The sequence below is a fragment of the Equus caballus genome, chromosome 20 (assembly GCF_041296265.1).
Source record: "Equus caballus isolate H_3958 breed thoroughbred chromosome 20, TB-T2T, whole genome shotgun sequence".
Taxonomy (NCBI): Eukaryota; Metazoa; Chordata; class Mammalia; order Perissodactyla; family Equidae; genus Equus; species Equus caballus.
The window spans coordinates 55,710,702-55,724,108 of NC_091703.1; the positions used below are offsets into that span (position 1 = coordinate 55,710,702).

General features: G+C 37.0%; 1 protein-coding gene across 6 annotated transcripts in view; it reads left to right on the plus strand.

Annotated features, from left to right (window-relative positions):
- The window catches only part of FAM83B (family with sequence similarity 83 member B), an 82,150-nt gene extending 70,329 nt beyond the window's left edge, over positions 1-11,821 (plus strand). For all 6 annotated transcript variants that reach the window (XM_001503204.7, XM_070245701.1, XM_023625119.2 and 3 more), the window contains one exon: positions 5,184-11,821. In XM_001503204.7, coding sequence (XP_001503254.4) covers positions 5,184-7,485 — 2,302 coding nt within the window. In that variant the 3' untranslated portion in view covers positions 7,486-11,821. The remainder of the gene's footprint in view (positions 1-5,183) is intronic.
- Positions 11,822-13,407: the final 1,586 nt, after the last annotated feature.

Here is a 13,407-nt window from a genome sequence, read left to right on the forward strand (position 1 = left end):
TATTGGTTAACTTGACTTTTAAGATTATCTTCAACAACAAATTCACCTCAATTTTGTTTTGCTACCACTAAGTATTAATAGATGCTATGAGTTGAGATGACTGTAGCTGAGTTACTTTAGAAGTGATGCTGGGAAAAACACAGAACAGCAACACAAACTTTTTCCCTTTCTGTCTATATCGTAAGCCAGAGGCAGAATTTAAGTTACTATTTGTGGAAGTGAATATGGAATGCCTAGGACCACACATTATAAAAATTCATCAAAACTCTTATCTAACAACTCCATTGTCTTTTATTTCATGTTAATTCTAAGTATACTACTTTAAAAAATTAATGGGTGTCAGCTCTTGTCACTTTTATTTTTTCTGACTAATTATCATGGACCTCTCCTATTGTTAATATTCTGACAGGATCTGATGGAAAAGTTATGAACTAGTCTTCGTAGAACCTGGCTGAAAAAATTTACTTCTTTCGGTTAAAAACAACCTTCGCCTCTCATATTCTAGTTTTGCGTTGTTTTCCTCATAGGCAAATTGAAAATGCCTTTTTCTTTAATCCAAAATTCTTTGCCATAAAATGTCTTCATATTCTAAATTCCCAGCATTTCTAAAGAGGCCTGGTGTCTGTAGCCAACATAGTCACATATTGTGTGACAGATCATTCATCATGATGACCGTTGTATCAGGAAAACACAACACGTGTTTTGCCATATCATGATACTAACATTGATGAAATAAAACACTTATATACTTTATATCAGAGTGTACAAATCCAATTTTGAATTGGATACCCTCATTTGAAATTGTCATATGGAAATCTGGAAGGTATTTACTATTGTCCACAAATTGACTGACAGAGGATTCTGTAAGCTTTTATTTTTTGAAATCTTATCATCTCTATAAAGGTTACTTTCAAAAGCCAAGTTTCACTGAAGTTGTTGGCTCCAAGGTACCATCTTTGATCAGAACTGAAGATCATCACATTTAGAGAGAGATCCATGTTACAACCAGTGTATTGTTGCTACCCTTCACTGCATAAGCTTCACTTTCTAACCCCCAGCCAGGAGCTCACAGTTGTTGAGTCACTTTTTAATATGTGAATTTATAACCACATTGCCAACTTCATGACTAATGTGTGACAGTGTGTTTGGAGGGTGTGGGAGTAGTAAGTTAATTTTATTTTTTATCCCAGTAAATATATGCACATATTCTTAAAAATCAAATATTATTGAGAGATGCAATGCAAAACAATAACTTTTCTTCTCCATCTCTATCTACTCTTGGTTCCTGACCTTCAGATGCAATTATTTAATTCCTTTAGCTGGTTTTTTTAATACTTATTCCATTCTCTTAAATGAGGTGTTTATACTGCTATTTCTCAATTTATCACTTTTAGGTGTGCTCTCTTGACTTTATATTATGATAATAGAGGAGTTAGAATTCCTACCCACCCAAATCCACTTTCCCTCCTGGTCCCCATTCACCAAATACAGTGTTACCACAACTTTTTGGTTAAATGAGAAGTGTGGGTTTACATTACTGAAATTGTGTCAGAATGGATCTTTCTTGAGCCATGAAGTGGGTTATGACATGTTTCCTTTTTCGTACAAAGTTAATTACCATTTCGTTTTGTTTTTATTCATTGTCTTTGTTTTCTATTTATTTATTGCTAATTTTTTTCCTGTTGACTCTGCAGCTTTCTTAGCACATGAGTAACTTTTTTTTTTTTTTTTTTTTTTTTTTTTTTAAAGATTTTTTATTTTTTCCTTTTTCTCCCCAAAGCCCCCCGGTACATAGTTGTGTATTCTTCGTTGTGGGTTCTTCTAGTTGTGGCATGTGGGACGCTGCCTCAGCGTGGTCTGATGAGCAGTGCCATGTCCGCACCCAGGATTCGAACCAACGAAACACTGGGCCGCCTGTAGCGGAGCGCGCGAACTTAACCACTCGGCCACGGGGCCAGCCCCCACATGAGTAACTTTTCCAAAGGCTCTGTTACTACCAACGATCTGTGATGTCCAATCTGGACTAGCAGGTCTCTAATGTGGAGCACAGCTGGGGTCCTGGTATTTCCCATAGTACTGAGTATTTTGAGCCACAATTTACCACTTTTAATCCTATATTTTTTCTCATTTTTTGTTTCAAGTCATGATTTTCTCCCAAGTTTGCTCAAGAACACTTTCCACCAGCATGGGATTTTTTTGAGTCCAAAAATCCATAATTTTAGATGATTTATGGTTTAACTGAGGATAGAATTCTAAGCTGAATCATTTTTCCTGTAAATTTGGAAGGCATTGCCTACAATCAAAATTGCTGTGGAGAAGTCTCAAACAATTGTTATGCCTATTCTTTTCATGTAACTTTTTTTTCTTTCTGGAAGCTTCTAGGGTTTCTCTTTTATTCCCTGCTATGCTCGAATTTATTAAATGTTTCTAGATCTAGGCCTTTTTTCATTTGTTGGTCTGGGCAATCCAAATATTCATATCTTTCAATTCTGGGAAGATTTCTTATTTATTCTGTGATATTTTCTTCTCCTGTTCAACTTTCTCTATTGTCTCTCTCTCTGTAATTATTAACTAGATTTCTGCTCCCATTGGATTTTTTTCTCCCATTCCATCCAGGTGTAGGGGGCATTATGCTGCCTGGGGTATTTTCTCAATTATATCTTCCAAACTTTCTATTATAACTTTCTTTTTAAATTTTTCTATCAAGTATTTTGAGCATCTGCTACTTGCACCATTTTTATAGCATCCTGTTCATGTTTTATAAGTGCATTATTTTCTTTCTTTATTTCTTTGACAATATTAACTACAGTTTGTGTGTGTGTGTGTGTTTAATACGTATTCTTATTTGTGCATTTTCTCTGTTTCCTCCACGTGCCCTTTCCCTGTTTGTTGTGGTCTCTGTTTTACTTCTAAGCTTTTAAGCTTTATAAGCTGTCTTCTAAACTTTCTCCAAACGTCTGCCAGTCTTTTACTGTGTGTTAATATTTAAGAATGAGGGACTCTAAAGCTTATTGGAAGTTGTGTGGGGAATGCGTATCAACAGTTGGGTTTACAGCAGAGTGGTTGGCTGGGGTCCTGGCAGTTTTACAGGAAGATCCCTAAATGTCAGTATAAATAGCTCTTCCATCCGGGCTGTTCAGTATTTCCGAAGAATCATCTCTAAATTGAATAAATCCAATTGAATGTCTTCCTATTACCTAAAATTATATTACAATATTATTTTATGATTTACTGAGGCAAGGAACCCTTTCCAATTGCAATGTATTCACCAATACCATTATCTTCTCAGTCTTCTAAGCTCAATAGTTGGAGGTGATTTTTATTTAATATTCTGTGCACATCCTTGATGACGTGAAGATATTCTGATTCTTTCTTCTTGTTACTGGCTCGACATTTTTACTCATTATTCCAATTTCTACTCTTGTTTAGGCTCTTATCACCTTATTCCAACTACTTGACTCATCAGAGTAAATTCAATCCCTCATCTTTCAAGTCTATACTACAAATAGCTACTAGAAAAAAATTCCTCGAACATCTCTTTTTATTATAATTTACACAAATTTGGAAACAAATCTGACACAATCAAACTCTCTGCTTTGCTTTCAAGATTTTCCCCACTAGTTCATCAATCTCTCATATAGCTTCTTTATTTCAGCTAAATATAATTTGTTTTCTGTGTTCAACCAAAACATGGCCATTATTGCTTCCTTCCTTTTCCCACATGTTTCTGCTTCCACACAAATTGTCCTCCCACACCTTTCGTGTCTGGACTTCTGGGTATCTATTCTCTGTCAAAATGCTGCTAAACTTTCTCTGTCTCCAAGGATTTTCTCATATTTGATAGCTGACTAACCATTTCCTTTACTCGCTGTATCTAGCAAATTTTGTATTCATATCTTCAGTTGGATTGAAAATTCCTTTAATGATTCACTTTTGTACTATTTCTTTTAACTCAGCTGGTGGCGCACACATTTGTACGTAAAGTGCACCTAGTAAATATTCTTCTCATGCCAAACATTCAGTAAGCATAGTAAATAAAATTAACCATTTCACGACAGCAAGATTCCTAAGTTGTACACTGCCGTTTATGATATTTCATGTATTTTAAATTATTACTCTGCATATTCTTTTAATATTTTCATTTGCCTTTGTTATTGCCTTCCCTGTATAAACAGTAAGCTCCTTCATTGTGGAGAATCTCTGTCTCCTTTTTTTGTGTGTTGACCTCCATTATATCATCTACATTATTTGAAACATAGCATAGTAGCAATTCCTTTTTCAGCCCAGTGATTCTTTATGTTACATTATCTAAATTTTTAAAAATCAGATTTAAATTTTATGCGAAATTTCAAGATAGCTGCCACCTGGAAACTCGAGGAAAGATATTAGAAGTTCCACAAATACAATAAAATAGTTAAAAACTTTAATTTCCTAGAAATTGTGTTCTATATTTAAAGATCTTAATTGGCATTCTGACCGGCATGATTTGTGAGGACTAAGTTTACTGCTCCTGTGTACACTGAGTGTAGTGAAGTGTGCCCTGTAGTGACTGAGGCTGTGCCTACAAATCCTGTCTCTGTTTATAACTGCTGGTGTCCTAAGTTGCACTGACTAAGCCACAGAGATAAAATACATGAATTAGCACAGACCTATCTTGCCTTATAACATGTTAGAACTCTAAGAAATTGTAGAGATTATGCTGTCCATGTCCTCGTTTTAGACATGAGGAAACTGAGGCCCAAGCTCATATGGATAGATAGCTCAGCGGAAGCCAGGTCTCTCAACTTTTCGTCCAATACTGGCTGCCTGCACCCTGCTAGGATGTTATATATGAAATATAATATCGTTTTTTATTCCATAAAGTCTTGTAGGCAGAGATGCAAAATGCACAGCAGGCTTTTCTTTGGACTTCTGGAAAGTAGTCTAAGAAATTTTGGGTGGATTCAAAGCCAAGACTTGAGTTGCTTTGTTATTTAAAATAGGAATATGGGAGTGGGGAGACATATGTATGCAAGCATTTAATCATTGAAGATGTTCTAAATTATGGTAGCCAAGGGAAACACACAAAATACTGTTTTGTGGACACTAAATGACATTTTTCTTAGTAAAGCTATATATTGTCATTAACCTTTTACTAGCAAAATTAAAATTTTCCAATTTTGATTTTTTTTTTTTTTTTTTAGCTACATGTGGTCATTTGAAAAAGCTCACCTCAGCATGGTTCAGATAATCACAGGACAACTTGTGGAGTCCTTTGATGAAGAATTTAGAACTCTCTATGCCAGATCCTGTGTCCCCAGTTCATTCGCTCAGGAAGAATCGGCAAGGGTGAAGCATGGCAAAGCACTCTGGGAGAATGGCACTTACCAGCGTTCGGTTTCTTCATTAGCCTCCGTTTCCAGCCAAAGAAACCTTTTCGGTAGACAAGACAAAATCCATAAACTAGATTCTAGTTACTTCAAAAACAGAGGGATATATACCCGAAATGAACATGACAAATATAACATAAGAAATCATGTGTACAAACCTCATTTTCTTCCAAACTTTAACGGCCCCAATACCATCCGTCAGTATCAACCCAGTCAGATGAATGAAAATTGGAAGCGGCATAGTTATGCTGGGGAACAGCCGGAAACGGCACCCTACCTGCTGCTTAACAGGGCTCTGAATCGAAACATTCACCCTCCCAGTAGCTGGAAAAGGCCTTCAGATAGTCTCAGCGTGACGTCCTCATCCCGCGGGGGCTATGCAAGCCACCATAACCCACCTGCCCAGAGCTTTGCTGACCGGCTTGCCCAGAGGAAAACAACAAATCTTGCAGAAAGGAATTCAAATGTGCGGAGGTCTTTTAGCGGGACAGATAATCATGTCCGCTTTTTGCAACAACGAATGCCAACCCTTGAACACACCACCAAGTCATTCCTGCGTAACTGGAGAATTGAATCTTACTTAAATGATCATTCAGAAGCTGCACCTGAGTCAAATGGATCAACTCTAGGTGACCGGTTTGAGGGCTACGATGGTTCCGAGAATTTGAAAGCCAATGCCCTTTATACTCACTCTCGGCTTCGTTCCTCTTTTGTGTTTAAACCCACGTTACCTGAGCAGCAGGAAGTTAACAGTTGTACAACTGGCTCCTCAAATTCAACTATCATTGGTTCTCAGGGAAGTGACACACCTAAAGAGGTCCCAGACACCCCTGCAAGTGTACAGCATTTGACAGACAAACCCTTGCCGGAATCAATCCCCAAGGCCCCCTCGCCCTCAGAGGCACCAAAAATGCACACCTTGCAGCTTCCTGAAGACCACTCACCAGTCCTAAACCAAACTGCAAATGGCCATATGGAGTCAAACAACTATTTATATACGACCTTGTGTGTAAATAAGCAGACCGAAAATCTCAAGAATCAACAAAATGAGAATCTGCTTAAAAGGCGAAGTTTCCCATTCTTTGACCACTCAAAAGCCAATTTAGATCATGGAAATAGTAAGCAGTATGTATACAGTACACTTACCAGGAATCGAGTGAGACAACCCGAAAAGCCCAAAGAGGATTTGCTGAAAAGTTGTAGAAGCATGCACAGTGTGACCCGTGGCACGGAAGAGGAGAGGGAGGTTATCAAGAGAGACCCTGCGAGCGGAACTGCTTCCAAGTCCATTTCCATTGCTGCTTTGCATGATGTGAATAAGGAGGAAGCTAACAAGGAACTCACTTCAAAGAAGGAAGTTAAGGGCTCCCCAAGTTTTTTGAAAAAGGGCTCTCAGAAGTTAAGGTCATTACTTAGCCTTACCCCAGAGAAGAAAGAAAATCTATCCAAAAATAAAGCGCCTGCCTTTTACAGAATGTGTAGCAGTTCTGACACCTTAGTTTCTGAGGCTGAAGAGAATCAAAAACCAAAAAAATCAGAATCCAAACTTGAGTCATCTCCTAGAAGAAAGCGTTCTTCCTCATCGAACTCTCCAGGCAGCATCCACAAGAGTAAGGAAGATGTAACAGTTAGCTCATCTCAGGGCATAAACTCCCCATCTAATGAAAGTAACAAAATCATACCTTCTCCAGGTCCAGCTGAGCGCAAGTTCTTGGAAAGGGCGGGCGATGCCTCTGCCCCAAGATTTAACACCGAACAGATCCAGTACCGCGATTCGAAGGAGATGAATGCAGTTGTTGCTCCTGAGAGAAAACCAGCTGCTTCTCCAAGGCTAAAGCCCAACGAGCTTCTAAGAACTCATTCAATGGACCGGCGCGTTTATAGTCGTTTTGAGCCATTCTGTAAGATTGAAAGCTCTATTCAGCCAACAAGCAACATGCCCAACGCCGGTATACACCGCCCAGAAATAAAATCCACAGCTATAGGTAATAGTTATGGCAGGTCCAGCCCAATACTTAATTACAACACTGGCGTTTATCACTCATACCAACCAAATGAAAACAAGTTTCGAGGATTTATGCAGAAGTTTGGAAACTTCATACACAAGAATAAATGAAATACTGTAATTGCAAATACATATTAAAATATAAAATGAATGTGGCTATAAATATTGTCAAAGGACATTGGGGACAGTTTTTGTAACATGCCAATAGATTTCGATAGGGGCAGAATTTGGGGTATAACGTGTATGTTTAACAATGTATAATGTACAGTAAAGTTATTGTTCTGTGTGATAAAGTTAGTTGTGCTTAATTACACCATAGATGGGATGTCTCTATAAACACATGATTATTAAATGGTAGTGGTAAAAAAAAAAAGTAATTAAATTGTTTTCTTCAGACTGAAGATCTTCTTAAATCTTAAGTATAAATTTCAGTGGAGAGATCGTGTATGAATTTTAACCATTCATTTCAAAGTCTTTCCTTTTAAAAAACATCATAATACTCTCAATGACCCTTTATAATATGTCTTTCTGGGGTTTTCAGAGCTTCAAATTATGAGAAAATAGAACAAAGCCTTTTTGATTTTTGATTACCTTTAAATTCTACTGGGTAACTTGTGTGTTATTAATTTTCTTGTGGGGCATATACAGCTGTTTTGGCAGCCACCATACCATTTAAACTATAGCTCGGCACATTTTCTGCTTTGTCTCAGGTGTTTGCGAAGTATCAGCCACATGTAGTACAAGTACAGCATAGGAATTTATTTTCCTAACCCTTTGCAAACCATCCAAGATGTGCCTCTTTCCTCTCTGGACCAAGGGAGCCTGGACTCCATTCCCCCGTCAGCTGCTGAACTTTTATCACCATTTCTTCCTTCAAATTTATTGCAAGCCAGCAGGAATTTGGAAAACCTGAATTCTTTCTCTACTTTTTCTAATATAAAAAAGGTTTCAGAAGTGTAAACTTCTGCATCAGTTTTTATCTTCAATTAGGATGGCAATACTTAGGTGTTTTGCTTGCAAAAGTCTGTGCTCTTTTTTACATTGTGCCAAATACAGTGTGACTGCGTGGTGTTTGCATAACGGTACCATGATGAAAATGAGAAGTCATACTTGGCCTAGTCCTTCCACGACCGTGGGGCCTGGTTGAAAGTTTTAAAATCTTTCTAGGGACCGACCAGGTGGCGCAGTGGTTAAGTTCACACGTTCTGCTTCTCGGCGTCCCAGGGTTTGCCTGTTTGGATCCCGGGTGCGGACATGGCACCACTTGGCACACCATGCTGTGGTAGGCGTCCCACTTATAAAGTAGAGGAAGATGGGCACGGATGTTAGCTCAGGGCCAGGCTTCCTCAGCAAAAAAGAGGAGGACTGGCAGTAGTTAGCTCAGAGCTAATCTTCCTCAAAAAAAAACAATCTTTCTATATCTTAATTTGATGATGGTATTCAGATCATAAGATACCCTTGCCTTTCTTAAAGTAATGAAATTAAAGCTCCATATCCCTTACAGAGACTTTAAGTTGGCTTTGCTTCATCCACAAAGAACAGACTTCAAGAAACAATGCATCATTTGAGAAATGTGAAGTGTTTCTACAACACTTTAAATATATTATTGAACAGTTTCCAAATTGCTATAGGGGGCAGTATGTTTTAAAAGTTCAAGATTCGTCAAATATTAATATTTATGCCATTAAATAATTAAACTGATGGCATTAAAATGTCTGTTATTAAAATAATTTTCCATAGTATTTAAAAACCATGATAAGAAACATGACAGGAGAAAACACGACAGTAGGGAAAAGAAAACCACACATTTATTGAGCACTTACTATAGACCAGGTCTCGAGCTAGAACCTAAAGCCCCCCCAGTGATGTTTTGTGGGTACCATTGTCCTCATTATTTATCGATGATGATTGAGGTGATAATTGAGACTAGAGAGGTAATGCCCCAAGTCACATGACTAATAATTAATGGTACTAAAGTGTCTGTCATATTCTGTCACATCACATTACCTCCCAGGTGTGTTCAGTACCTGCCTCGTTCAAACTGTTAAGAATTAAATAAGAGAACATTCATTTTTCCTGACTCAACAGCAATCAACTGAGAAAGGTTTAATTGAATTCCACCAGACAACAAGGACACACAGGGCTTAAAATCATCATAGTAAGTGAGATTAGGGAATTAAATCGAGATTAATTTCTGAATGTAACCCAGCAGGCCACTTTTAATTGCTAGGCAGGCATTATGATCTCCTTCCAGTTGACCTGTAACAATGAAAGAAAGGGAAGGGCACCATAAGTGAGTTGTAACCTGCTTCTGTGCTAGAGAAAGGAGTTCATTAGGTTAGGAAGCTAGGCAGGGGCTGGAGCTCAATGTTAAATACATTGTCTCTAAATACTCACAATAACCCTGTGAAGTAAGTCCCTCCATCTTGCAAATGAGAAAACTAATCCTTGGAGAAGTTACATGACTTTCCAAGAGTTACACAGTTCTGAACTGGTAGAACTGGGGTTTGAACACAAAAGCCTGTGTTTTTAATACTATACCACACCATACCTTGCTGGCGTCTACTCCACTATGCTTGAGGAACCTTCTTTGAAAGTAGTTGTCGCTGTCTTTTACTCTCTCTTTACAAATTGCAGAAATATACCAGTAACTGTACAGCAATAGCATTTTATAAACACAAATCCAGAATATAATAGTTTCACATCATTCATAAAGGTAGGTTTTGAAACTCCTACTATAACAGGATATTCCCAAGTGCCACAACATGGATTTTGTTGTTTCTGAAAGCTAAGTGTGATAGACTGGACATTTTGCACACTCCTAATAAAGTAATAGCATAAAAATAAAACTGAGAGGGAACAGTCATTCTTCTTAGGAAAGGTAGCCAAGTATATGTACAAGAAAATTGAATTAATAACTTTTGGGATGTGTATTTCCTTAGGTAAGGAATTCAGTTGCAATAAGAAAAATTTTTCTAATTGTTAGTGGGTTAATTTTTAGAGTCATCTGGAAATTGTGTGATCTTCATAGATTACTATCAGATTATTAAAAAGCATTAGAATTGGGATCCAGTGAGTGAAAGAGATTTGTCATTTTGCTCTTAGAAAAATTCACCTCTGTAACTGGACCATAGTCCTTCACCTGCTTACCAAAGGCAGAACCCACAGTTAACCAAACCAGATTGACGTTACTGTTACCCACTCTTTCTTAGCGTTCGATGGAGCATCTTTCAGAGCTAAGGGGCTGATGGGCTAAGTGTCATTAGGCAGCTCTGAAATGGAAAGTCCTGAAATTCAGAGCAATGTAACTCTAAAGCTGAAATTACATAGAGACTAGAATTTTAATCTTGTTTAATTACAAGCAAAAGCCTTTTGCCTTTTTGTACAACAACTTCCATCATTTTTGGAAACATAAATAGCTTTTAAATAGTTCCTGAGTCCGTCCTTCCCTAATGGAATTGGGAGGTGCAGGATGCTTTCTTTCATCCACCTGTGATGGATAACAAAGATGCGCACAGCAGATTAATTTCCCTCTGCCTTTTTTCTTTGATTATTGGCCTTCAATTTCTTTCATCCAGAAATATCTATATGTCAGAATCTGTACGTAGTAATTTTCCAAAGTTTCTGTGGCTGGGAAACTCCTGAGGATTAAGACTGAGCAAGCACATAATACTTCAAGTAGTTTACTAAGATTTTAAGTTTTAAATAGACCCACCCAAACTTCATGGACGTAATCATTTCAAGTGATGTACTTTCTTACTTTTTCTCTTACATATTAATACTGGTGGAAAGATAATGTCACTTAAATGTGCTTTCATATTAAAGTTTGGTAGGGCAACTTTTCCTCTCTTTATAACACATTAGTTTGTAGGCAGAAACTCAAGAAACTAGGTACGAATTCAAAGTAGTTCTTTACAGATAGCTTCAGAATAGTTCAAGTGCCTGTGTCCTAACCACACTGATATCCTTCTATCATGGTAGGGATTAGCCACAACTCTGATGTGGTGTATTGAGGTATGGGTATATGTCGGCAGTCTACACTTGTGGAAGAAATATCCTGTTTAATCCAGATGACATCAAATGTGATCTAGATAAGCAAGGAAGAAGGTTGAACTCTGGCTGCATTCAACTTTACTCAAGATTATCTTGTTATTCAACTATTGTTTCACTGATCTTGATCTTTACGAATATCTGTTGATTCTTAATGTGCCTATGGCTAAGGGATATAAAGTAGAATTGTTGTTTCATGTTAACTGTGTGATGCTGTTTAAACAAAAGTTTATCATAATATTCAGGTCGGTTCTAGAATATTTAAGACAAAAAGGATGAAATTATAAGCCAAAGAGTCTTTTTTTATATATATATACAATGTTAGCAAAGAAATATTCTTCCAAATTGACTTGTTTTTAGATTTAATAAATATTAAATAATTTTGTACAAACATCAATATATTGTAAAGTTTTTATGTTTTATCTTCATTCCCTGGATTTCTCCATTTAAGCTCATGCTTCACTGAGTTGCTATGTCATGAATTTAGATTTTTACACATTTTGAAATATTTCTCCGTGATTTTGAAATCATATCTTAAACAATTTTATTTTGATTAGCAATTATATTTCATACAATAATATATCCATATTTGATATCCAGTGACAATACTCCTCCTTTAAACAACAAAATCATATACACATTCTCTTTGTTTCCATTTCTACTGGAATATAGTAGTTATTTTAAATAACTTGCAACTTTGAAAAATAGAGAAACTATTTCATTAAGAAAATTGGTAGCTGACTTTATTGTATTACTTTTAGTCTGAGTAAAATATTCTAAAGGTGCATTTGTATTAGATCAGTTAGGGACATTAAATAACCTAGAGTCTGAAAGTTATCTGAAACTCAAAATGCACTTTCCTTAGAAAAAACATGTCCCTTATATCACAGATTAAGATGCAGTTGAAATACTGTATATTGGGAATTAAATAGAGTCCTTTTGCAGGCAAAGATGATTTTTAAGTAGGTAAGGATAATTTTAAGCAGGTAAGTAAAAACAAACTTGATTTTTTTTCCATTTACCATAAATGGCAATGTTTACTGAAAGCCTAGTTCAATGGAGTAGTAAGGGAAACATAAGGTTTTACTTTTGTGGCCATCCTAAAGAAAACTTATGGATAGGCTCAGCTGATTTAAGGAGTCAAAGACCATCCTGAGGTCGTTGGACTGGATAGAGATGGAAGGGCATGAAAAAGAGTTAGTGTGTTTCCTGCCTGGGGAAGAGAATCATGTGAGGTTGAATGACCTGAGCTGAAAGCGTGAAAAACAGAAGCAAGAGAAATATAGGAGAAAACTCAAGTTAACAAAGAAAAGGATAACATGTCAAATTGGACATTTCTCCCATAACAATCTGTTTCAACAATCTGGCTCATTTATTTATTTAACACTCATGCTGGGAACCTACTTTGTTCCAAGTATGTAGGTTATAATAGACTTTTGATATAAGAAAGAATGTCTGGATAATTAGAAGCTGCAGCAAGTTTTCATGAGTGTTTTATGAATAGTCCAAACTAACAGCAAAAATGTGTATGCTGGGGCTGGCCCAGTGGCTTAGTGATTGAGTTCACACGCCCTGCTTCAGCAGCCCAGAGTTCAAGGGTTCGGACCCTAGGTGCGGACCTACACACTGCTCATCAAGCCATGCTGTGGCAGTGTCCCACATACAAAATAGAGGAAGAAAGATTGACACAGATGTTGGTGGCAATCTTCCTTCAGCAAAAAGAGGAAGGTTGGCAACAGATGTTAGCTCAGCACCAATCTTCCTCACCAAAAAAAAAAAAAAAAAAAGATGCTACTTGAAGGCTATTTGTCCAACCTTGTGCCTTGATTTACTCCTACTGCCTAGCAAAGGGCACAGATAAGAGATGCCTGATAAATATTCTATCTGTGAATCCAGTCATTTCCTTAACTGTAGTTAAGTAAATATATATTCCATTAATAGCCATAAATTAAAATGTGCATTTTATAACTATCTGAATAGCTG